This window comes from Lagenorhynchus albirostris, chromosome 1 (genome assembly GCF_949774975.1).
Source record: "Lagenorhynchus albirostris chromosome 1, mLagAlb1.1, whole genome shotgun sequence".
Classification (NCBI taxonomy): Eukaryota; Metazoa; Chordata; class Mammalia; order Artiodactyla; family Delphinidae; genus Lagenorhynchus; species Lagenorhynchus albirostris.
This window is the reverse complement of record NC_083095.1, coordinates 85,632,496-85,658,812: the sequence shown is the minus strand read 5'-3', so window position 1 is coordinate 85,658,812 and position 26,317 is coordinate 85,632,496. Positions and strand designations below refer to the sequence as shown.

Genomic DNA, 26,317 nt, shown 5'->3' with positions numbered 1-26,317 from the left:
CTGTAATAATACATTTTAGGTCCATTTGTAATAGGTTAACATTAATTCAGTTTCACTTGCCTCAAAAAACAAATCATTATTGTTCAATTATATAACGAATTGACAGTAAAAGGACTGAGTTCATGGCATTTCAGGAGAACATTTCATGTTGTGCATACTGAATAGTTTAAACAGGTGACTTCACAGAGCTTTTTTCTGTAATATTCATATTCTAAGAGTTTCCTGATTGGTCTCTTACCTTTACTACAAAGTTTGTCACTCTGTTTTAACAGAAATCCTCTAAATTCCTAGGACCAGCCACACGGAAGGAGTGAGAGGCCTAGAGCCGGAGTCCACAGCCCCCTGCAGCTAGGTCTCCAGAGACTGCTCGGAGCCCGCCCCTGGGGCCGCCCTATTATTACTCCCAGGCTCCTGGCTGCTCATCTGCTCTCAGGTGCTCAGCCCTCCTCCCCCAGAGGCTGGCCTGGCTCAGGCTGGGGCTGGGCTGCAGGGGTTTCCTAGCTCTGACCCCACCCTGCCCTCTGCCCTCAGCCTCAGGGAAACCAGCTTCCTGCCGCTGCTCCCGGGACTTGACTTCCCCCTCTCTTGTATCCTGACATCCCAGGTCTGGAAGTGATGCTCCACCTGTAGGTCCTGGAGCCTTGCCAGAAGTTTCTGGAAAAGCTAGTTGATTCAGCCTCCAGGGGGTAGAGGAGAAGGTACTGGGCTGAGGGAGTGACCTGGAGGTGGGGCTCCGGCTGTTTATAGGATCATGGCTCCTCAGAGGCTGGCAGGTCCACCGTCAGTCCCATTCCATCGGAGTAGTCGCTGCCAGCCAGCCAGGGAGCTGTCATCTTGGAGGGAGCTGGGCCTGGAGTGGAGCCAAAGGTTTGGCATGGAGAGAATGACACCTAGGGGACCACCTGGCCATCCTCACCAGGTAATAATGTCCCTGAGCCTGTCGGCATCACTCAGGGCAGGGCCTGGAGCTAGGGTGCATTCTAACAAGCTTGACATCGCTGAAACCAAGGTGATTCTGGTCTCTGGGGAGGGGCTGGGTCCCAGACCTGGAGTCTCTGCCTAGGCAGAGGCTGGAGGTGGGAGGCAGATGGCGAGGGAATCTGTGCTTAGGGACGGGGAGTGGGTGGGATGGACAATTGGCATCCATAGAATCTAGGGCCCCGGAGACCAGGGTGAGGAGCATCATTTCAGCCTGACTCAGAGGCTGTGCCCACAGCTCCCACTTCCCGTCTCTCCAACCTCCCCGCGCTGTCCTACTGCGGGTCACTGGGTGCCAGCAGGGAGAAAAGGCAGCCTGATCCTTTTACTCCCCCAGCTGAAGACCTCATGGTTATAGATCCTCTGGACCCCGCTCAATCTCCCTTGGGCTCTATCCTCCGTGATGGGCAGAAACCAGCACTGAGCCACGGAGGATGGAGGAGGCCCTGGGGCTCCTGTGCAGGGGCAGAGAGGGTGGCTGGGACTCTCTCAGCAGAGAGGCACTTCCGGGATGCTACAGGAAGCTGGGTGCAGGCGCCCTGCTTGAGACCCCTCCGGGAGCCTCCAGGGTCAGTTATCAATGAAGGCAGTAGTACAGGTGGCAGGATCTTTCAACAGGCAAGGTGAAGCCCCAGAGCCCGCAGGAGAAAAGAATCCTACCAGTTAACACATTAGTTGGCTAAATAATCCTATTTGTCTAAAACAAATCTATGAAATTCTAATGTTTAGATATCCATGGGGCAGGGGATGAGAGTTGCATGCGTTTACAAAAAAGCAAAGTCCTAAGAGTGTAGAACCACAAAGGGGTTGTGAGCTCTGGCCTTGAAGACCTGGGTTTCAATCCTAACTGTATCACTTAACTAACTCTGTGACCTAGCGCAAGTCAACCTTGCTAAGCCTCAATTCTCTCATCTGTAAAATGGGAGGAAATGAGAGAACTATCTTAGGAGGGTGTTGGGAGGATAGATAGAGTTTGAATATGTAATATGCTTAGTATAGCACCTAGAAACATAACAAGCACTTAATAAATAGTAAGTAATAAGAGCAATTATCTAGAAACTGCTTACTTTTTGCTAAGCATTCTACAGGCATTAACACATTTCAGCCTCAGAACGCTGTGTCAGGTTGATACTATTGTTTGTCCCACTACAATGAGGAAACAGAGGCACCAGGAAGTTGAGTGACTTGTCCAGGCTCACACAGCAAGTAAACAGAGGACCAGGGTTTAGATCCAGACAATCTGGCTGGTAACCTGCTCTTCTGCCCCAGCAATGGCCAGTCATCATAGTGATTGTCACAGCCCATCCTCCAGTGCTCTGTGTTAGTGACACTCTTAGAGGTGAGGAGAATGGGGTTCCATCTTAGGAAAAATACCCTCCAGGAAACGGTGGGCTTTCTGAAGTTGAGAGGCTCTCAGTGACCAGAGGGGGAAATGGGCAGCAACACCCAATTTGGGTATGGTGGCTGGCTGGAAAGAGGGCAATTGGGGGCGATTCTTAATAGCCCCAAGTGGCTTTAGAGCAGCCCACAGGCTGTGGCCCTGAGGATCGGGGTGGGAGCTGGGGTACAGCTTGGCTGCCTCTGCCTCGCCCTGGCTTGGAGTGGGCATTGAACCACAACTCCTCACAGGAACCCAGGTCCCAGCCAGCACCACCTCTGTGATGGGCAGTGATGGAATCTGGGTGTGGGGAGGAAACGGAGCCAGGTGCCTAAAATGACACTAAATCCCTGTCAACTACACCCTCTGGCTTAAGGCCTGTGGATGTCACTAGCATTGATCCCCAAGAAGGGAGAAATGAGCCTACCTTGCTGGGAGGGTCATGTGTGCTCTGCCGGAGAGCTGACAAGGATGACAAAGACACTTAGTAAGAAGCCACAAGACAGGGATGATGTGGGGACACAGGGTAGCAGGGCCGGGACAAGGGCACAAGCCTGATTGGCTTTGCTGTGACCCGTTGTCCTTTAAGCTTCTCTGTGGGGCATGGAGAGCCGGTGCCGTGGACACTGAGCCAGCCCCTGGCAGGTAGCACCTGTGCAGAGCAGAGACGTTTCCTGGTGGGAGCCTAGACTTGCAGACACACGCACAGAAGTAGGACTGGTCGTGGGAGGGTGCAGAGCAGGAAAGAGCTTTGGTTTCATCGCAGCGCTGTCTCCCAACCATGCAAGGCTGAATGTCCACCATGCAAGCACGGTGCTGTCTCTGCCTCAGATCACAGGGCCTTATCGTAAGAAACGTGTGCAGGGTGCCCAGAAAAATCTACTCAGCGGGGCCTCAGGAAGAACAGAAACCGAAGGGCCCCCTGGATCTCAGCAGTGGCAAGGACCTCAGAAGTAGGGGTTTGAGATACCCGCCCCCCGCCCCAGCCGGGCCCTGTCCCGGCAGGATTCAGCCACATCCCCCCTGCCCTCTGCTTTTCCTCCTGCCACCTATTACTGCTTGTCTTCTTGGTCCCTCCGAGCTTCTGCCCACTCCGTTTCTTCTTCCACCTTATTGGGCTTGCCTGTGGGCTGATGTGGCCTTGCCAGCACCTTAATAACTTTCACCCCCTGCACACGGTAACAGCCTGATGCTCTTGGAGTTTCCCAGTTCACACCCAAGAGACAGTTTGTACCCGAGGCCATCACGGAGCACTGGGATCCCCAGAGCCCAGGGTCCTGGAGTCACGTGCCCACTTCCTGTCCAGAGGCCGGGGGAATGCCTGGCAGCAGGGTCCCGTGCTTCACCAAAGGGCTGCCCTCCCTGTGAGCTCTGGGGGTGGCTGACCCCAAACTGACATGTCCAGTGTGGTGGCTGTTCCTTGGCCCCCTGTTTCCTGCTTTCTCTACTGTGCAATCCTGTCCCTGAAGGGAAGGCGCCCCACAAACTCTACCGCCATTCCCTGACTGCTGCGGCCCAGGACCATGGCCCTAGGGACAGTGATGGGCAAAGGCTGTTTGGCCCCAGAATGCCTGGCAGCGTCAGCGAGCAGCATCTCAGGAGAAGCCTCGGCACGAATTGGGGGGGCTCGTAACTGAGCAGGAGGGACTCTGTGGCCTATTTCTCTCCAGGGGGAGACCTCTGCCTGCTGGCAGCTCACCGTGAGGGTCCTGGAGGCACGGGGCCTGGGCTGGGCTGACCTCTGTGAGTAACTGTGTCCTGGGCCCCAGGAGTGTGGGGAGGACCAGGTCCTATGGGGAAGGCCCAGTGCCTTGGGGCTGGGCTGGGCTGGGCTGCCCGCAGTGGCTGCAGGGGTCTTGGGAGGAACCTGGTGAGGCCCCTGGAGAGGGGTGTGAGGAATTCTGTCTCACACGGTTCTCTTGATGTTGGCAGTGAGCGAAGCAGACCCCTATGTGATCCTACAGCTGCCAACCTCACCTGGAACAAAGTTTAAGACCAAAACGGTCACCAACTCCAGTCATCCTGTGTGGAACGAGACCTTCACTTTCCTGATCCAAAGTCAGGTCAAGGTGAAGGCCAGAGGACCCCTGGCCACCCCCCTGAGGACAGGCTGTGCCCCACACTGGGAAGGTTCCTGGGGTAGAGTACACCTTCCTCCGGAGCTCAGGCAGAGAAACTGGGGAAGGGGGTGTCTTTGTGCCCCAGTCTGGATGTGCTGTGTGTGAGAGAATGTGTGAACAGCACGCTACTGGTCCTCCCTAAACCCATCCATGGAGTGGAGGCAGCAAGAGCCCTCCTGCCTGGGTTGTTTGAGGTTAAATGCGATCACGCACAGAGCACTCCCAGTATAACGCCTGGTACCTACCAGGCCTTAGGGAACCAGCCAAGCAGGGGTGGGGTTGGGCTGGGGAAACTTCAAAAGAGTTTTATTTTTTATAAAAACAAAAATGAGCAGGGGGGAATTAGGAACTTTGCTGGATTTCCTTTTACCACTTCTAGGTTTTACCAGTATTTTTATTTTGAAGTACAAAGTGCAGTGGCATAATAATCTTTTCCGGCCCTCGGCAGGAGGGCTGAGGATTCAACAGGTGTGAGCCACGCTATGTGTTAATAACGTGCTGCGTTGCTGTTCTCGGGTCCTTAGAATGTTCTGGAGCTGAGCATCTATGACAAGGATGACTACAAGACGGATGACGCCTGCTTCAAGGTTCTCTGTGATGTCTCTGAAGTCCTCCCTGGCAGGTTGCTCCGGAAGACCTTCTCCCTGCATCCCCAGGTGGGTGGAGGTTCCCGCCAGCCCCACCTCTCAGCTCCAGGCTGAGGAAGTGGCACAGTTTCTCCCATCTGTTGGGATGCTGCTGGGTTTGAACTCCTTTGCAGGAAGACGGAAGGCCCACCCAGAGATATTTACATTTTCATAGGAAAGGAGGAGGTTACCTTGACTGTTACTGGCTGAATCACTTAAGGGAGGAATTCTAGTCATCTACGGGGAAGGAAGGTTTTGGGTGATGGCAAACCTCCTCATGTGCCACAAAACACGCTCGTGGTGACCAACTCTTCGGGGGGTGTGGGCTCGTCACTCTTGCTTACTGCCTCTGACCCTCTCATGGTGCCCAAGACCTGGAGAGAGGGCAGAGTTCTGGGGTTGGTCCCCCTCGAGAGGAAGATGAAATGGGCCCTGGGCATCTTCAAGCCTCCTTTGGCTTGTGGTCTACATCTTCCCCTACAGCCTTGCCAGGCAGGGATCTAGCTAGCTGTGGGTAACTGGGGCAGGTAGCCCATCTTTCCCCAAGACTCGATTTCCTCATCTGTAAAATGGGAAGAGTTGTAACACCCTGCCTCCCTTAGAGGCTGCTCGGGATGATGAGACACATAAGGGAGCTGTGTCAACTCTAAAGACATGTGTACCTGTTGACAGCTTGCTCAACTTTAATTTCAGGGACCGGAGGAGCTGGACGTGGAGTTCCTGATGGAGAAAACGTGAGTAATACCACACAGCTCAGGGGGTGTCTCAGGACCCAGGCTTTCCTTAGGAAAATGCCTTTAACCCAGATCTTCCCATTGGTCTGACCAGCCCAGATTTGCTGTTCCTCATCTCCTACCCCTGCCGGTTGGGTTGGGGGGACCCTCAGAGAAATGAGGAGAGGAAGGCTGGTGTTTTGTCTGCCATGGTGAAAGGTGAGGACCTTTCACTCTTCAGAAGCAACTCCCCACACCCTGGATCATACCCAGGACGTAGAGAACCCTCAGTGTCACCCAGGGAGGCCCCACGTGGGTGCAGCCTGGCTGGGAGGGGGCACATCAGTGCAGGAAGCCTTTGCCTTTGCAAGGCCAGACTCTGGATGGTTTGATTTTTTCCAGGTCAGGCTGCCCAGAAAACCTCATCACCAACAACGTGCTTGTGGTAACCACCTTCCCCAGGCCTGTGGGGTGGGGTGCGCTAAGGGAGGGGCCCCAGTGCAGACACTGGGATAGGGGCGGGGCTGCCTGGCGGGTGGGCCGCAAGGGACAAGGCAAGGACAGGGCTTTGCAGTAAGAGCCGTCCACTTCCCTGCTAGGTGGTCACCTGGGGCTGCAGTCTGGCCTCGGAGGGGCCTGGGGCTAAAGAGCTCGGAGAGAGAGGGGAGGCCCGACTGCTCTGCTGAGAGGAATTCTGGCCCAAGGCAGGAGGATTGAGGGAACATTGGGGGAATTTTAGGCATTTCCTGATGGTGTTCTGTTCTGTGTGATGACTTCATAGTTCTTAGCCCTGAAGGGAGCGAGGAAGTCTCTCGAAGGCCAGGCCAGCAGGCTCAGGTTACAGTGTGGTGTGCTTCCAGTCAGGGAGCTTTGAGATAGGATCAGGGGTCAATCAGCTTCTCCTCCGGACCATGGAGGGTCAGCTCTCCTAAAGCATAGCGAGCTCACGAAGCTGCAGTGGACAGGAATGTGCGGTGAGCGAGGATTCGAAACTTTCTACTCACAGGAACACCCTCAACGAGCAACACAGGCATGACCGGGGAGCTAAGCCAGGCCCTGCATGTAGTAAGGCAGCTGGCGTTCAAAACTGAAGCAGGCGTCCACCCTTGGGGTCCTGCGAGTGCTTGTTTGAGGGGCTAGTATTACTTTTTCAAATACACCTTAAAATAGCCACCCCTACGCCAGCTGCCTTTTATCTGAGGTGATGGAGACCAGCGGCATGTTGATGACCTCAGCAGTTCTCAGGGAGAGGGTAGCGGCCAGAGCTGAGTGGGCTGCAGGCATCAGCTGGTACGCGTTACAGAGAGAATGCAGCAGGCTCGCTTGGCACGTCGGTCAACGGGAGGACTGGTCCTACCCTGGACCCTACTTCTGGCTCTGCGCGTGGTGGATTTGGGACAGGGGGTTCAGGGGGTGAGGTTGAGGGGAGACCTCAGCTTCCCCTGCAGAGCCCCCTGCCCATGACGTGGTCTCTGCCCCAGGCCCGAGAACTGTCTTGCCTGGATGTTCACCTGGACAGCACGGGGAGCACAGCCGAGGCTGCAGGTGAGACCTGCTCAGCATGAGGTCTGGCCTCTGCCTGGAGTGTGGAGGGTTGCTGGGTGTGGCTGGGGAACCTGTCCAGCAGGAGGCTGCCCACACAGCGCAAAGGCAACTGGTCTCCTCTGGGCAGGAGAGTCCCCCTGAGCTGGGGGAAGGCCTGTCGCTGGAGGTGGGAGTCCCACAGAGGGTGTGGGGAGAGCCCTCTCCAGAATGCTGTTTGCCATGGTCCAGCCACCCGGCCTCCCCATGGCCTGGGCAGTACTGCTGGTTTCCTGGATCCTAGCTGGGGTTCCGGGCTCTTGTTTCCCTTGTGCTAACCTGTCCACTCTCTCCCTAGATCAGGATGAGCTGGAGCTGGAGCTGGTGCTGAAGGGCTCATATGAGGACACACAGACATCTGCCCTGGGAACAGCCTCTGCCTTCCGCTTCCACTACATGGCAGCCCAGGAGGCAGAGCTGAGTGGGTGCCTGAGGGTAGGTTTTGGCTCTGGAGCTCCCCTGCCGACCCCAGCCTCGGGCCAGCTCCACCTGCTGCAGGCTTCTCTCTGGCCGTCCACCTGCCAAGGTCAGGGCCCTGTGGCCTTGTCAGCCTCCCCCAGTTAGGCACCATGCCCTTGGCAGACAGGAAGGATCACCAGGGGCCTCGCGTGGGCACGGGGGGCTGCTGTGCCATGTCAGTCTTTGTTTGAAGTCTTCAGTGGCTCCTCCGGTAAGGCTCCTAGAATAAAATCCCATGTCTGCGTCCATAGGCCCTGCATAACCTGGCCCCTGCGCACCTCTGTTGCCTCATTTTCTTCCATGCTCCCCCTCATTCACGATGCTCCAGCCATATTTGTCTCTGCTTGCTTTTCCAACATACCAAGTGCTTTCCCTGTCCTCCTGCGGCTCCTTCCGAGGCTGCCTGCTCCTCTTTCTCCTCCTCCTTTAGACCTCAGCTCAGATGGCATCTCTTCAGAGGCCCTCCTTGACCGCCCCCCACATCTTAAACAGATTCTACATACCCCACCTTTGGTTACTCTGTCACATCACCCTGCTTATTTCCTTTACAATACTTACTAATGTCAGTTCGTTACCTGTTTCTTTATAAGTTCATGCACATGACTCAGAATAATAAATAAACACATATCAGCTATTAATACACTAAATAAATATAAGCTATGCTTATTTTTTTATTTTTATTATTTTTTTTGCGGTACACGGGCCTCTCACTGTTGTGGCCTCTCCCGGTGCGGAGCACAGGCTCCGGACACGCAGGCTCAGTGGCCATGGCTCACGGGCCCAGCCGCTCCGTGGCATGTGGGATCTTCCCAGACCGGGGCACGAACCTGTGTCCCCTGCATCGGCAGGCGGACTCTCAACCACTGCGCCACCAGGGAAGCCCCCTATGCTTATTATTTTTTATTGAAGTTTAGTTGATTTATAATATTATGTTAGTTTCAGGTGTATAGCAAAGTGATTCAGTTAGCTATTATTATTTTTGTAATGATTAGTAATTGTAATTTTTTAATTACAATAATTGTAAATACTGTAATTATTTTTGTATTATCAGGGAGGGCCTGTGTCTGTCCAGATCGCTGTCTAGATACTCAGTAAGGATTTGTTGAGTGGGTGAATGAATGAATGACTTTTCTTTCCAGACCTCTAAAAGCAACGGCTGGAACTCAGGCAACTCAGATGCGTACCTCACTGTACCCCTAAGGTCCTTGGCCATGGGGGAGGAGGTGACAGTTGACGTTCCTGCTACAAATGTAAGTGGCCTCAGCTGGCTGGGAAGTGCCAGTGAGAATAAAGACCCCAAGGCCCCCAGGGGATACCCACACTCCCTTCAGGGTCTAGGACATTCTGAGTGGGATCTCTTGTTTTGATTTCAGGCCCCAGGAGTGAAGCTGCAGCTCAAGGCTGAGAGCTGGTAAGGGACATTCATATCTGCGGGAGACAGGGGTAGTCACGGGGCTAGGGAGTGTGTGGAAAGTGTGGTCCTGGGGGTTGGGAGCAAGGAGTTTATCTGGCAGCTATTGTGGGCTCGACCAGCCAGTAGCTGAGCTATGCAGGTGCCCCCTGATCCTTGGATCCTCCACTGCCCCAGCCCGAAGGAGCTGGCTGTACATCTGGGCTTTGATTTGTGTGCGGAGGAGAAAGCCTTCCTGAGCAGGAGGAAGCAGGTGGTGGCCAAGGCCCTGAAGCAGGCCCTGCAGCTGGACAGAGACCTACAGGAAGATGAGGTTTGTGGGGGAAGGGGGATATGGGTACAGATACCTTGCACTCACCTTAAGGGAGTGCCTGATTGCTATGCCCTCTCCAGATACTCCAGTCAGCAGAGACTGAGGAGTGGGCATATGTGGGGAGATGTGGGGCATGGGGAAGCTCTCTTTGGGGATCTATCCAAGGCTGAGAGCTGTCATTTGCTGGGGAGGAGCCGGGCGCTAGCTCTAACCCTGACTCCTTCAGGCTCTGACCTTGTGGTCCCTTGCCTGGAGGCAGGAGGCAGCTCCATCCCTGTCCTTGTTAAGCCAACCTGTGTCTGTGCAACCCAGGTCCCCGTCGTGGGCATCATGGCCACAGGAGGAGGTGCCCGGGCCATGACCTCTCTCTATGGCCATCTGTTGGCCCTGCAGAAGCTGGACCTTCTGGACTGTGTGACCTACTTCAGTGGCATCTCGGGCTCTACATGGTGAGGGCCCTTGGGACTTGGAAGAACAGAGATGATCAGGCCCCAAGGGGAAATGGAGTGGACGTCAGAGGGGCCCTCTAAGTGGGTGTGAGCAGTATGTTCTGATGGGTGCCAAGTGACTTTCTCAAAAGCGGGGAAACGGACATTCAGAGGTCCTGCCATGAGCAAGGCATTGCAGGACATCCATTCCATGCTACTGATCCAGAAGGAGCTGGGTTTGAGTTTCTGCAGCACTACTTACTGGCTAGGTGACTTTGGGCAACTTATTTCCCCTGCTTCTCAGTTGACTCATCTCCAAAGTGGGGGAAATAATACTACATACTCCATAGGACTGGAGTGGGACAGCCCAAGTAAAGCGCTTAACATGTCTGACACTTACCAGGAGCTCCAAATTGGTAGCTTTTTTTCCTTTAATTGTCATTGCCTCATTTAATCCTCACAACACTCTCTGGGGTCGTTTCTCTTATTGTATAGTATAGATGAGGAAACTGAGGTCAAGAGATGCTATTTTACCTAAAGACAACATTGCCACACTATGCTCCACTCTGCCTATGACAAAGTGGAAATTTTCACTATTAGAGATTCATTCCTTTGAGTCTTATCGAAATGTGACTTTAAGGAGTAAAAGAGTAAACTCAGAGTTTAGGTGACAGCTGTTGACAAGCAGAGTCTTAAAGGGCTTCAGGACGGATCTATAAAGATGGGAGTAGGAGTCTACAGCTGTGCTGTACAATACAGTAGCCACTAGTCACGTGTGGTTATTGACCACTTGAAATGTGGCTAGTCCAAACTGAGATGTGTTAAATATAAAATGCACAGTGAATTCTGAAAGAACAGTTTGAAAAGAATATTTATATTAATTTTCATATCGATTACACACTGAAATGATAATTTTAGATACTGAATTAAATGAAATATACTGTTAAAATTAATTTTTCAGATCTTTTTTTACTTTTTGAAAATGTGGTTACTACGAAAATTTAAATTACATATGTGGCTCACATTCTATTTATATTGGACAGTACAGATCAAGAAGGAGAGAATGCCCTGAGGCAGTTTCCAGATAGGTGGGGCTTTAGCAGCCAGAGCCACGTGTTGGGAGAAGTCGGAGGGTGGAAGTTGGAGTTGCAGCGACCCATGCTGGGCCTTGACCTCAGACTGTAATGTCCCTTTGTTCTCTCAGGACGATGGCCCATCTGTATGGGGACCCTGAGTGGTCGCAGAGGGACCTGAAGGGACCCATCGGACACGCCCGGGAGCACCTGGCCAAGAGCAAGCTGGAGGCCTTCTCTCCTGAGCGCCTGGCGAGCTACTATCGGGAGCTGGAACAACGGGCTGAGCAGGGCCACCCCACGACCTTTGTGGACCTGTGGGGTCTGGTGCTGGAGTTTGCGCTGCACGGACAGGTAGGGCCCCTGCGCATGCGAGGCAGAGCCTATGTGCAAGGGTGAGGGCTGGGACAGCCTTGTGACTAGCTGACGTGTGCACGCACATTTCCTGCTGGGTAAGAGGCCAGTGGTTAAGGGATGTGGGACCTGCTGTACTTCCTTGTCTGCCAACTTTGGGATGCCGACATTTTGAATCAGGTTATTCTTCAATTGATTGCCATGAAACAGAAATTTCTGGGTCTCCCAAGAGCTAAGGACCAATGTCAAAGTCAGTTAAGCATCGTGTTTAAGAGTCAGTGAGGTTTTTGGAACAGCTTTCATTTTATTTTATTTATACTGTAATATGAAATGTATTTTTCTTCATCTTCATGGTAGTGTTAAAAGCACAGACTCGGGCTTCCCTGGTGGCGCAGTGGTTGAGAATCCACCTGCCGATGCAGGGGACAGGGGTTCGTGCCCCAGTCCGGGAAGATCCCACATGCCGTGGAGCGGCTGGGCCCGTGAGCCATGGTCGCTGAGCCTGCGCGTCTGGAGCCTGTTGCTCCGCAACGGGAGAGGCCACAACAGAGAGAGGCCCGCGTACGGCAAAAAAAAAAAAAAAAAAAAAAAAAAAGCACAGACTCTGGAGCCAGATTTCCTAGATTCTAATCCCAGTGTCTCTTACCAGCTATGTGTCCTTAGGCAAACTACTTAACCTCTCTGTGCCTCAGTTTTTTTCATCTGTACAATGAGGATGAGAAGAGTACTTAACACATAGGGTTGCTGTGAGCACTCAGTGGCGCGTTGGCATAGAGTAAGCATTAAGTGTTAGCTATTCTGTTTCTTTACTATTATCCTAACACCATTAATACAAAACTGAGCAAATAAATTTTTTATGCGTTGCTTCTTTAAGGAAAGCTTAGTAAGTTAATTGCTGAATCTTACATTAACTGATGTAATTATTAAAATCTGGAATTTTTTTCACATTGTTGTTTTACCACATATAGTTATCTGAACAAAGTTTCTTTTAAAGCATTTGAAACAGCTAAAACACAAAGTATTTTTAACATGTATAACAAAATAGTAAACTATCAAATATATTAGCAGAGGAAAGATTCTTACCTTTCTTATCTTTGGATATCAGGTGTTTGACCAAGAATGATTAGCGTGTAAACTAATGACAAAAGTGAATTTGTTTTAACTTTTTTCTTTAAATTTTATTCTTGTTGGCAAGCACAGTGCTACTTGGAAATTACCAACCATTCTTGTTTTTTAGTTATTAGTTTAAAAATATTTATTATAAAATATTAATATAAAAAATTTATCACAATGATCTTCAGACTTAAGAAAATGCATAAAGCATGAAGAATAATATAAGGAATATGCATGATCTCACTAATCAGCCTAAGAAGTGAAATATTACAGATAGAGCCAAAGCCCCCCCTGTGGGCTCCCCTTTCAGTCCCATTTCCCTCCCACCCCCAGAGGTAACCACTATCCTGAATTTAGTTTTATCATCACATACATATCTGCAATCTGTACACTTTATAATATTATATAATATATAACATATTTTATAAACCTTTATTATATACTTTATTAGATATATGTTTATTACGCATACTTTTATTAAAAATATATATCCTGAAGAAAAATGTAATATTATTTGTACAGTGGTTTTGTAGAAGTCTCCTTGTGCCCTTGTGTTAGAGATTCTCTAATCCTTGAAGAGAGATGATAGCCAGTAGTGGAATTGTTAGGCCATTGGGTAGTGTATCTTCAACTTTTCTAGCTATTGACAAGTTGTTCTCCAAAAAGGTTGTATTAATTCACACTCCCACCACCAGTGTATCATAGTTTCTTTTTCTCTACATGCTCTTCACACTTTTAAATGTTTTCTCATTTTATGGGTGTGAAAGGAAATTTTATTGTAGTTTTCCATTTCCTTGGTTTTTAGTGAGAGTGAGCATATTTTCAAGTATATTTGTCATTAGGACATCCTCTTTTTTTTAATGCTAACTTCTTTAAAAAAATTATTTATTTATTTTTGGCTGTGTTGGGTCTTCGTTGCTGTGCGCGGGCTTTCTCTAGTTGCAGCAAGCAGGGGCTACTCTTCGTTGAGGTGTGCAGGCTTCTCACTGCAGTGGCTTCCCTTGTTTCGGAGCACGGGCTCTAGGTGCGTGGGCTTTAGTAGTTGTGGCACACGGGCTCAGTAGCTGTGGCTCGCAGGCTCTAGAGCACAGGCTCAGTAGTTGTGGTGCACGGGCTTAGTTGCTCCGCGGCATGTGGGATCTTCCCGGACCAGGGCTCAAACCTGTGTCCCCTGCATTGGCAGGCGGATTCTTAGCCAATAGGGAGTCCCTCTATTCCATTCTAATGGGGCTCATTCTCTATCCCTGTGCCAATCCTGCCCTGGCTTAGTTACTACCTTTGTGATAAATCTCAGTTTCTGATAGGGCAAATTTACCCCCATCTGCCACCTTGGTTCTCAGAATTATCTTGGCCACTTTTGGCCCTTTGCCCTCCTATATACCTAATAGAATCAGTTAGTCAAGTTTCATGATAAATATTGTTGGGATCTTTGTCGAAATGGCATGGAATTTATAAAACCAACATAATTACTTGAAATGTTTTTATTTTATTAATATATCCCATGTATTCTTTGGATCTACTGTTTAAGTTCATGTTTGGTTTTGAGGGTGCTGTGTTTTATTAACTGACTTTTCTGCCTGGTGGCAACAATTAATTACTATAGAGTGGGGAAAGCTTGTTTTAACAGTTCATTTTATGAAGTGCTAGAAAATGCAATTTGATCCTAGGCTATAAAGAAGACATATTTAATTACATTTGATCCTCCAGTAATGACTTAATACATGGTTTTATGTACATGTAGTCATTTTAAAAAAGACAAACTTATTGTTCACAAGAATAAAAATCCTTGCGATATTACTGAACAACAATGCGTTCTTTGAAATGAGTACCCATGCAGTTTAAAAAATTTTGTCACAATGTGAAAGCTTTGCAAATATTGTTTCTTTTTTTTTCTTAGTCATCATGCTTTATCTCTTAAAGCTCACATTTTTAAAATAATTCTTTATTGAGAAAAATTTAGTGTTGATTTCAAATTTGCCTTTAGATAAAAATAAGTATTTATTATCTCTATACTATACTGAGCTACAGTACCAAAAGTCATTTTAAGTGGTCAGAAAATATAACTCCATATATAACAAATCACAATTTCATTAACACTAAGTATTATTAGAGAAATATTATACCCTGAAACTTAGAACAACTTACTTAGTGTATATACTTTTATAATATTACTTCAGTTTTTATAAAAACCCACTTACAAAATACACCTGTTGTAATCAGTGCTTCTCAAATTATCTCTTTGAAACTTTGTTTTTACTCTCTTGATGGCAAACACTGAAAGGCTTAGAAGCTGCTCACCATTCTTCAAGGAGAAACTTACAGTTTTTCTCCTATTTTTTCCTGAGTTAAAAAGGTCTTACATATTTTTCTTCAACTCTAGACAAAAGGTTTTATATACAGTTTAGTGCCACCCTGTGCAAGACCCAGATCACACTGACAGACCACCAACTGCACCCAGCTCCCACACTCCAGGTGGGACCCTTGAGTCATCAGAGTGGTGTTCTGCAGGGTTGGGGACCCTCATTTGGAAACTGGGGGGGGGTGCGGATAGAGATCCAGAGACTTGCCATGACTTACTGGTGAGCTATTAAAAGGAAAAGGAATACTGGGTGCTGTTTCAGTTGATAGAGAGGTGTGCTGACCCTTTTCCAAGGCTTTCCCAGGGCAGAAATTGCATCTGTAGTAAAAGATTTACACGTCAAAAGAGCAGGCAAACAGGATTCCTAAATAAAAGACTTTGAGAAAGGAAATCACAGGTATTCATCAAGCCCCCTCCCTCCTCAGCACACATACATACTCACACCCACAGGACTAACTTGTAAAGATAACAAATGCTCAGTGCCAGGCCGCTTGAGCCGTATTTGGAGAATTTCCTGTGGATTCCCCATAACTCAAGTCATATTGGGTACCACTGAAGAACTGGAGGAAAAGGTGACTGTGACCTGAGTGCTCTCACTGTGTGACAGAGGGCTGCCAGGGGAAGGGAAGCACACCAGGTGTGCTGAGGCTTTGTCATGGGTGTGGGAGCCGGACTCCCTGTTGGATGGGCTAGGCTAGAGTCCCGGGATGCACATCCGGCTGATCATCAGAATCACCTGGGGAGGTTTTAAAAAGACAAATTCCTAAGTGGCTTCTGATGATTCTCAGAAGAGACCCAGTAATCTGTATCTTTAACTCTAAGTAAATCTGATGATAAAGGTTGATATGGCAGGGTGGGAACCTCCTAGGTCTAGCTGCTGAGTGGGGTGCCTTCCAGCTCAGAGAGCCTAAGACAGAGGTGGTGCGTTCATGGTACACATACGGCTCCATGAGTAACAACCCAGGGCCTGTGGCAGCAGGATCCTTCCCCAGGTGGGGTTCCAGGCAGTCACCACCCTTAACCTTGCTGAGGCTTGAGATGAACTCTATTTTCATTTCTGGTCTGGGATAGAAGGAGACCTTTCTGATCCCCTAGAATTCAGTGAGGCTCTGTGGAGGCTTCCCCAAAAGGCAAGCCAGAGTCCTTGCCAGAGTTTGGAGTTCTATTGGAGGGAAAATTAGAAACAAAAGGCAAGGATAAATAGTGGGGTACAACTTTGTACTGTGCAAAGCAGGAAAGGTGGAGATGAGGATGTCAGGAGAGTGTTTGGCAGGGGCTGAAACTTGAACTAGTCCAGATGAACCTAGAAGGGGCAGCCCATCCCCTGGCAGAGCTTACAATGTACACTGAAGGGGGATTTCTGAGTCCTTTCTGGAAAGCAGCGTCTGTGTGCGTGTGTGTGTGTGTGTGCGCGCGCGCGCGCGCGCGCCTTTGTGCCTCTGCGTCAGGGTCCATGTACCCTCCATGCTTCAACCCATAAAGATGGGCCACTGGAACCACAGGATGCAGCGGTGGGTGTCACTGTTGACACTGTGGTCCTTGTGAACAGTGCTGTCTGCAGATACGCAGTGCACAGCCCTACGTGGAGACCCCAACGCTCCTCACCCCCAGCCTGTGCTCCCACCCTGCCTCCAGGGTGCTCCCAACCTTACTCTGGCCCTCATGCCCCCACCCCAGGTGATGGATCAGAAGCTGTCAGGACAGAGAGCTGCGCTGGAGCGGGGCCAGAACCCTCTGCCCCTCTACCTGAGCCTCAATGTCAAAGAGAACAACCTGCAGACCCCGGACTTCAAGGGTACAGTCCTCAGTACTGTCCACTCCACCCTCCAACACACACACGTGCATGCACACCTCCTTTGCACCCTGAGGGCCCCCAGAGAATTCACACAGGAAACTCCTGCACAGATGGCCAGCCTTCTGGAAGGATGGTGGTTCTGATTGCCTGATGAGGCAGCCTGCAGAGCTCGCCGTCCTGGGGCAGGGCTGTGGTGGTGAGGATGTAGACAAGGGGCTGGGTGGGGGAGAGGTCAGCTCAACAGTCAGCCGGGCTGGGAGGAGGCGGAGGCCTGCTGGGGAGCAGTGTCTTTGGCCCTTGTCAGAGCTGGGGCTCCCCAAACCCACTGTCCTTTCATTCCTGCCTTTCCTTCCTGGCCCCTCAGAGTGGGTCGAGTTCTCCCCCTATGAGGTCGGGTTCCTGAAGTACGGCGCCTTCATCCCCTCTGAGCTCTTCGGCTCGGACTTCTTCATGGGGCGGCTGATGAGGAGGATCCCTGAGTCCCGCATCTGCTTCCTGGAAGGTGAGTGGTCATCACTCTGAATGCCCTGTACCCAGGTCTGGGCAGAGCACCCGGGGAGGGCAGATATTGAGCTGGGGGGAAGGGCCATTGCAGAGGCAGCCTGCTCCCCCTCCTATTCTCCATCTGCACTCAAGGGTGGGGACCACTGCCTTCCAAGTGATGGGGGGCAGGGCACTGAGGCCTAAGGCTGACCTCTCTTGGGAGTTTGGCCTTCAGGTATCTGGAGCAACATTTTCTCCCTGAACTTGCTGGATGCCTGGTATAACCTCACCAGCTCCAGTGATGCCTGGAAGCAGCACATCAAGGACGAGATCAGGAGCCTGGGTAGGAGAGGGAGGCACTGAGGGGAGCCTGCGGTGAAACCGCTTCCCCTTCAGATGCTACAGGGTCGGCGGGGGGGACTGTCGGGGGAGGGAGGGCCAGGCATTTCCAGACCCCTCAATGGACCAATGTCTGCTTCTCTGGGCTCAGAGGAATCTCCTCCCTCCTCGGGGACCTCCTCAGGGCCGGAGGCCTTATGGCTCCAGCCTGGAACAGCGCTAGCCCAAATGTTGAAGGGCTTCCTGACGAGCAGACCACTCTACCAGCACAGCTCCAACTTCCTCCAGGGCCTCCAGCTGCACCAGGACTACCGTGCCCAGAAGGACTTCTCCACCTGGGCAGGTAAGCGCCACTGCCATGTGTCCCCAGGTAACAAGGTTGGGCTCCTGGGTGGAGATGGACCATGGCTGGGGCTGGCAGAGGCCTGGGGGGTCCCAGCATCCACTCCTGGGGTGTGGCTTGGAGGAGGTCTTGGGAAGGGCTGGGCTGGCACGTGCATTCAGGGAGTGACACCAGGGGTTAGAAGGGGACGTGGAGGCGAGTGCAGTATAAGGGGTGGGTGGGTGATCTGTGTTGGACTGGCTGCCCCTGACTATTGCTACCTCTCCCATCAGACAGCCAGGTAGACTCCTCCGCCAGCCAGCTGACCCCACAGGAGCCCCAGCTCTGCTTGGTGGATGCCGGCTACTTCCTCAACACCAGCTGTCCCTCCATGTTCCGGCCAGGCCGCAGGCTGGACCTCATACTATCCTTCGACTACTCTCTATCCTCGCCCTTTGAGGTGCCGCTGGTCACCCCATGGGAACCCCAGACCCTTCGCCCACCCAGGCCATGCTCCAGGGACGAGCAGCAGGGCCACTGGCCCAGACCTTCTGGGTCCCCAGGGGGAGGGAGAGATGACAGGCTGTGACTCAAAGGCTCCTGCCAGGGTTGGGAAGGGCTGTGGAGGTGCTGGGGCCCTGGGCTCCCAAGAACGGTAGACAGGGAGGAAGCTCGCCATGCCCACCCCAAGAGGAACCACTGGACGGAGCTAGGAGGAGAGCCTGGCCTGTCCACGTCCATCTTCCCAGGGGCCTCCCTGAAGACTCTGGGGAAGGGGGTGGGTAGGGCTGTGAGACAGAAGTGGGTCCCCTACTGAGGCCCTGGAGGCTCTGAGATTGAATATCCCAGAAACAGCAATCCCATACGGGGTGCGAGATCTGTACCCCACCTAAGATTTTAGTCAAACAATACTGCAGACCGCCGGGATCCTTTGCTTCCCTCCGAGGCACTGCGTAGCTTGACTGGGCCACGAGCAGGACAGAATCAGGTTGTCTTGAGCAGTCAGTTTGGGCTGGAGCTGTCCTAGCATCTTCTAGAGTGCTGACCTGGGATGACTGGGAAGTAGCCATTGCTCTCTGAGCCCCCTCTGCCCCGCCAGGTGCTGCAGCAGACGGAGCTAGACTGCCGGGCCCGGGGGCTGCCGTTCCCCCGTGTGGAGCCCAGCCCTCAGGACCGACGCCAGCCCTGGGAGTGCCACCTCTTCTCAGACCCCACCTGCCCTGATGCCCCTGTCGTGCTTCACTTCCCGCTGGTAAACGCCTCCTTCAGGGACCACTCAGCCCCAGGTGAGGCAGCCCCCCTTCCTAACAGCCTGGAAGCCTGGCCCCTCAGAGGCACCGCTCTGGGCCCTCCCAGTGCCCCTGCAGCCAGCAGAGGCAGGAGTCTTAAGGCTAGTCCCACCCAGTCTGGGACATGGCAATACCCTGGCCTGTTGTGGATGCCCAGATCCCTGCAGAGGCCCTCCGTCTGCAAAGCCACTGGGCTGGTGTCCTCTTTGTCATGACCCCAGGCTCCTTTGGCCTCCCCCTCCCCATGCCCGTCACTACAACTGGGCTCTGCTCCCCCGCTCTATGGCAGGGGCCATGTATGGGAATCCCTGCACTGTCACCGTCCACCACTACCGCGCACCACATTGTTGGAGGACTTCCTAAAGGCCCCCCAGGCTGGACAGCCAGAAAAGAGAAGCCCCAGTCCCCTCTCTCTCAGATTCCCCTAAACCTGTCTGGGGTCACAATTGGCCTCTCTGTCATTCTACCGCAGACCATTCTGGGGTCCTTTCTCAGGGAGCTGGGCCTCTACTCCAGGGCCCCCAAAATCTGAACTCTCATCACATTCCTTCTAATCCTCGCCTCCCACCAACTGGTCAGACTTTTATCCCCTTTTGATGGGAAAACCTAATTCTGCCTTTGTGCAATCTTCTGGCTTTCTAGTTCCTGCCATAATTCCAAACCTTCTAGCTTTACTCTTAACATGCTAAACCCGCATCTTGGGAGTCTCTTTCTCTCTCAACAAAGACCGTTTCTTGCAAAGCAAAAGCTCTTTGGTTTTCAGACGCTTGCTTCCATCATGAGTTTTAAGAATCCACCCACTAACCTAAAGGGCTTTGTTTTTCTGCTGCTTCCGCCTTACCCCTGGGGGTGAGGTGGATACCAGGGTGGGGGCCTGAACAGTGGAAGATGTGTAATGCTGTGAGAAAATGTGGGAAGCAGCACACGCTTCATATCTCAAAATAGCATCCTGCTATCCACAGTTATAGTTCTGGGCAAAGGACACGGGGCTGGGAGGAACCCCTTCAGTGGGGAGCAGCTCACCCCTGTGTCCAGCCACCAGGAGCCGTTCTGCCAGCTGTGGAGGCCTCTGGGCCCTGCGCCTAACCCCCTTCCACCCCTGGACAGGTGTCCAGCGCAGCCCTGCAGAGCTCCCGGCCGGCCAGGTGGATCTCACGGGGGACAACTCCCCCTATTCCATGTTCAACATGACCTACAAGGAGGAAGACTTTGACCGCCTGCTGCAGCTCAGTGACTACAATGTACGGAACAGCCAGGGCACCATCCTGCAGGCTTTGAGGACCTCTCTGAGGCACCGGGCCCCGGGGGCCATGCCTCCAGGGCCGCAGACTTGAGACTTCTCGGGGTCCCCAAGATTTGAGGGCCACACTCTGATCCTGGGGGCTTAACCCACCTGCAGTGGGTACAGCCACGGCCCTCACGGGGCTGGAGTTCCCGGGCTCTCCCAGGCCTGGGCCGCCTCTGCGGCTGGTCTCATCGCCCAGAGGGGCTGTGTCCCACCCAGAGTTCTCCCTCACCTTCATAGCTGGTTTGGGAGGAGCTGACAACAAACTCCTTACCAGGCCAGCATATAGAACAGCTGGTTCGACCAAACATTTACACGTAGTTCTTTTCACACCTGAACAGAATGGAGTTGAGGTGCAAGCTGGAGGTGCCAGGCCAGGAGTGGAGACAGGCAGGGCAGGGGAGGGCCTGGAAGGTGGCTCCAGGTATCAGGAATCACAGTACGTCCTGACAGGCTCCCCTTACTGCCTCCGCTTCTCTCCTCTTATACTATTTTTACGCAACTGTAGTGAGATATAATCCACATGCCATATAATTCATCCATCTAAAGTATGCAATTCAATGGCTTTTACTATATATTTAGAGTTGTGAAAGCATCGCCACAATCAATTTCAGAACATTTTCATTAACCCAAAAAGGAACCCCTCATCCCTACACTGTCAACCTCAAACCACACCCACTCCAGCTCTAGGCAACCACTAATCTACTTTCTGTTTCTTTAGATTTGCTTATTTGGGACATTCCATATAGATGGAATCATAGAATATGTAGCCTTTTGTGTCTGGTTTCTTTCACTTAGCGTAATATTTTCAGGATTCATCCATGATGTAGCAGGTATCAATACTTCATCCCTTTTACGGCTGTGTAATACTCCACTGTATAGATATACCACACTTTATTCATGGGCTGATGGACATTTGGATTGTTTCTGCTATTTTTGGTTATTATGAATAATGCTGCTATGAACATTCATGTACAATTCTTTTGTGTGGACAATGTTTTTAATTCTCTTGCATGTACACCTAGGAGTGAAATTGCTGGGCCATAGTCTTTTGAGGAACTGCCAGACTGTTTTCCAAAGTACCTGCATCATTTTACATTCCTGTCAGCATTGTATGAGGGTTCCACTTTCTCCACATCTTTGCCACCTCTTGTTACTGTCTGTCTTTTTTATTATAACTATCCTAGTGTGTGTGAAGTGGTATCTTGTATGTGTTTCCATAATGTTGATGTTAAGGATCTTTTCACATATTTATTGGCCTTTTGTATATCTTTTTTTTTTCATAAATGTATGTATTTATTTTTGGCTGCGTTGGTTATTCATTGCTGTGTGCGGGCTTTTCTCTAGTTGCAGCGAGCGGGGGCTACTCTTCGTTGCAGTGTGCAGGCTTCTCATTGCAGTGGCTTCTCTTGTTGTGGAGCACAGGCTCTAGGCATGTGGGCTTCAGTAGTTATGGCACGTGGGCTCAGTAGTTGTGGCTCATGGGCTCTAGAGCGCAGGCTCAGTAGTTGTGGCACACAGGCTGAGTTGCTCCACAGCATGTGAGATCTTCCTGGACCAGGGCTTGAACCCGTGTCCTTTGCATTGGCAGGTGGATTCTTAACCACCGTGCCACCAGGGAAGTCCCTGTATATCTTCTTTAGAGAAATATCTATTCAGATCTTTTGCCCATTTTAATTGGATTATTTGTCTTTTTGTTGAATTGAGAAAGCTCTTCATATGTTCTCTGATTTGATATATGATTTGCAGTGTTTCTCCCAGTCTGTGGGTTGTCTTTTCACTTTCTTGATGATATCCTCTGAAGCACGGAAGTTTCTGATTTTGATGGTTCCCAGTTTATTTAAATTTTCTTTTGCTGCTTGTGCTTTTGGTGTCGTATTTAAGAAGCCATTGCCTAATCCAAGATCATGAAGATTTACACCTATGCTTTCTTCTAATGGTTTTATCGTTTTAGCCCCTACATTTAGGTCTTCCATCATTTTGAGTTAACATTTGTATATGTGTGAAGTAGGGGTTCAACTTCATTCTTTTGCAAGTGAATATCCAGTTCTTCCAGCCATTTGCTGGAAAGGCTGTTCTTTTCCCATTGAATTGTCTTGACACCTTCAGTTGAAAATCATTTAGCTGTAAACGTGAGCGTTTATTTCTGGACTCTGATTCTATTTCATTGATCTGTTTGTCTATCCTTATGCTCATATCACAGTGTCTTCATTACGGTAGCTTTGTAGTAAGTTTTGAAATCAGGAAGTATGAGTCCTCCAACTTTGTTCTTTCTTTTCAAGATTGTTTCGGCTATTCAGGGTCCCTTGAATTTCCATATGAATATTAGGATTAGCTTGTCAATTTGTGCAAAGAAGATAGCTGGGGATTTTGATGGAGATTGAATTGAAGCTATAGATGAATTTGGGGGGCACTGCGTCTTAATTTTAAGTTTTCCAGTTCATGAAGATGTGCTGTCTTTACATTTATTTAGGTCTTTAATTTCCTTCTACAATGTTTTGTAGTTTTCAGTGAGCAAGTCTTACACTTGTTTTGTTAAGTTTATTCCTAAGTATTTTGTTCTCTTTAATGCTATTATCAATTGAGTTCTTTTCTTAATTTTCTTTTTGAATTGCTCATTTCTATTATAAAGAGATAAAATTGATGCTTTTGTATATTAATCGTGCATCCTGTAATCTTGCTGAACTTGTTTAATGGCTCTAATAGTTTTCTCTTTTTCTTTTTTGACTCCTTAAGATTCTCTACATATAAGATCATGTCACCTGCAAATAGAGATGGTTTTACTTCTTTATTTCTGCTCCAGATGCCATTTATTTCTTTTTCTTTTCCTGACTAGAACAGTATAATGTTGACTAGAAGTGGCAAGAGCAGACATACTTGTCTTGTACATAATATTGGAAGGAAAGCATTTTTTCTTAGATGCCCTTTAGCAGGTTGAGGTAGTTCCCTTCTATTCCTAGCTCCTTTAGTGTTTTTTATCATGCAAGGTGTTGAATTTTGTCAAATGCTTTTTCTGTGTCTATTGAGACAATCATATTTTTTCCCCTTTATTCTTTAATGTGCTATGTGGCAATAATGGATTTTTTGGATGTTAAACCAACTTGGCACTACTGGGATAAATCCCACTTGGTCATGGTATATAATCCAGTTTATGTATTGCTACTATACTCACTTATGATCTCCCACACTCAAAGGGGACACACACACACACACTCACATACAACTCTGGCTGCCCTGGCAGCATGTAGGTGTCACAGTGACAGACCGTGGCCCTCATCGGATGACCTCTCCTCAGGACATCCTTCCCTCTGTCTCTCATGTATTTGGCTTTATTTTGATTCTACAATTTCTCCATTTTATCACAAACTCTTATTTTTCAGTGATGTCGATGATGGTATCTACTGGCTTGAGTAGGAAAACACACTCCAGTTTCTCCTTTATTTCTCAAACAGAACACCTCTGACACTTCTGGTCACCAAAGGAGTGGGGCTTTCTTCCACACCAAGCGATTCTCTGCAACATCAGCTGGGTGTCCTACAATTCACCTCAATTCTGACACTATCTACCTGGAGTTAGCGTCAGATCACAGGTTAAGGGATCAGCCCCATGAGACTGCATCCGCTTCACGTGTCAATTGCAAGTCCCAGGTTGTTATCTGTATTTCTGACTAGCCAGCTATAAGTTAGGGTTCCCATGACCCCTTTCTGGGATTCGATAATTAGCTAGAATGGCTTACAGGATACAGGGAAACACGTTTACCAGTTTATTCGATACAGATGAACAGCCTGAAGAAGGACATAGGGTGAGGTTCGGAAGGCTCCCAAGTGCAGGAGCTTCTGTCTCCGTAGGGTTGGGGGTGTGTGTGTGTGCAAAGCCCCTACATTGCAGTGGAAAGAGAATGCTTTTACAGAGAGGAAAAGGAAGCTGGGAGGGCTCTAGTAAGCAGAGTCCATGGCTTTTCATTGGCTGAGTCCTTGCCAGGAAAGGAGTCTTTCTTCTTCCTGTTGGTCTCTGCTATTGTTCATAGTGCATGAGAACACCCCCTTCTGGCCTCCCGACTCTACCTGAGGTTTCTGTTTATTAATTTTTTACACTGTAAATCACCTCATACAAGCCCAAATCCTACAATAAGCCCCTCCTACCTCCTACTTACTGAGACACTCCATGGTTCCCCACAGTGTACGTTCTCCTTGGTTGCAACAAGTACCAATAAACTCAAATTCATTCAACTACAGTGATGTTCCTGGGTGTCTTTGGGTGGTGGGTATCAACAGGGGTAAAGCAACTTGCTAAGATCACTAAGCTCAGGAGTGGCAAAGCCAGAGCTGGAACTGGAGGCTTTAAAATCAAGGCCAGGCTTCTAACAGCCACACCACCCTGTGTCTTTGGGCACTTACTTTGGAGCTGGCCCTATTGTACTGTGAAGGATTAACCTGACTTAAAGAGGGGTCTGGCCCCTGGAATGGCCTGCCTGATGGGAGAGTCTTTGTTTGCCTGGGGGCTTTGGCCGCTGGACAGTCTGACAGTGTGATCTGTGATGAGGCCTCTGAAAGAGACTGTTATCAGTTCCAACCTCCAGAGGAGCTGGGACTAAAGCTATTAGCCTGACCTCCCAGAGGGCTTGGAGACTAAAGGTCAGCCACGTGGGCAGTAGGTGAGGGAGCCCCGGTAAACACTCTGGACATCAAAGGCTCAAGGCCCCCAGTTAGTAATACTCTGGGCATACTGTCACTCACTGTGGCTGGGAAGAGGTGACTCCACGGAGAAGGGACAGCTGGAAGTTCCCATTTAGCTTCTCCCAGACTCTGCCCTGTTGTCTCCTTCTTTGGCTTGTTTCAATTTGTATCCTTTCACTATAAAAAAAACAAACTAACACACTGTAATCCTAGGTGTAGAGCTTTCCTGAGTTCTGTGAGTCATCCTAGCAAATGATCAAACCTGAGGGTGGTCCTGGGGACCCCCGAATTTGTAGCCAGCTGGTCTAAAGTGAGGGTGGTCCTGGGGACCCCTGAACTTGCAGCTGGCGTCTGAAGTGAGGACAATCTTGTAGGGGCTGTCCCCTGAGACTGCACAGGTGGGTAAGCCCCTCTAAAAGTGGGTCAGAATTCCTGGCAGTCTGGAGGACTGTGCCCTCAACCTCGCAGCCTGGCTGACTCAGTGCCTAGGCTCTGGAGACTGAGAAGGGGGCATAAGCGGAAAAAAAGACTTGTCCCATTTGGGGAACTTTCAATAAAGCCGGAGAGACCCAGAACCAAGGAGTGCTTACGCAGCCCATGGCTGAAGCTCAAGTCCTTACCTGGTACATGAGTGTGCATGTGAGTGTATTTGTCTGTTTCACCCCCCAACCACCAGCTACCTGCTGTTACCCCAGGCCTCTTGACTACCAGGACATCCCGTCAGCCCCACCCTTATCTGGGTGAGGACTGTGACTTGGACAGTTGTCAGGTCCCACCCACAGACTCCATGTAGATTGTGCAAGTCTCTTCCTGCAGCCTGTGGGCCGTCCTGGGCCAAGCCCAGAGATGGCTGGGGTCGGGGGTGGGCACGGACCAGAAGGCCCTGCAGGGGGTCTCATCCCTAGTCCTGGCACTGGGCTGGCACTCTGCTTTCTGGCCAGCACATGTGGTGGCGGTGGGAATGGTGAGCAAAGGGTGAACTGAGAAACATTTCTGTTTCCTGATCAAGTTGGATTTATTTCAACAACGCAAGAAGGGTTTTAGAAAACTTATAAATTTTATGTAATAACATATAGATCAAATGAGAATAGTAATATAAAAGTGTAGCTTGAGGGACTTCCCTGGTGGCACAGTGGTTAAGAATCCACCTGCCAATGCAGGGGACACGGGTTCGAGCCCTGGTCCAGGAAGATCCTACATGCTGCAGAGCAACTAAGCCCAT

At 50.2% G+C, this 26,317-nt stretch overlaps 1 protein-coding gene across 3 annotated transcripts; it reads left to right on the top strand.

The window, feature by feature from the left end:
- The first annotated feature begins 788 nt into the window (after positions 1–788).
- Positions 789–24,640, top strand: PLA2G4D (phospholipase A2 group IVD). 3 transcript variants are annotated; one of them, XM_060148061.1, is made up of 20 exons: positions 809–919; positions 4,027–4,099; positions 4,289–4,425; positions 5,001–5,132; positions 5,796–5,836; positions 6,218–6,260; positions 7,297–7,360; positions 7,695–7,831; positions 8,995–9,105; positions 9,229–9,266; positions 9,444–9,579; positions 9,892–10,028; positions 11,212–11,434; positions 16,584–16,701; positions 17,066–17,203; positions 17,420–17,527; positions 17,675–17,866; positions 18,139–18,305; positions 18,945–19,131; positions 20,242–24,640. In XM_060148061.1, exons 1-20 carry the CDS (start codon positions 875–877, stop codon positions 20,466–20,468), a joined length of 2,454 nt encoding a protein of 817 aa, XP_060004044.1. In that variant the 5' UTR covers positions 809–874; the 3' UTR covers positions 20,469–24,640. The 3 variants fall into 3 exon arrangements, with proteins under 3 accessions (XP_060004063.1, XP_060004044.1, XP_060004053.1); XM_060148070.1 differs by lacking the exon at positions 6,218–6,260 and having other exon boundaries at positions 7,700–7,831; XM_060148080.1 differs by lacking the exons at positions 4,027–4,099; positions 4,289–4,425 and having other exon boundaries at positions 789–919.
- Positions 24,641–26,317: the final 1,677 nt, after the last annotated feature.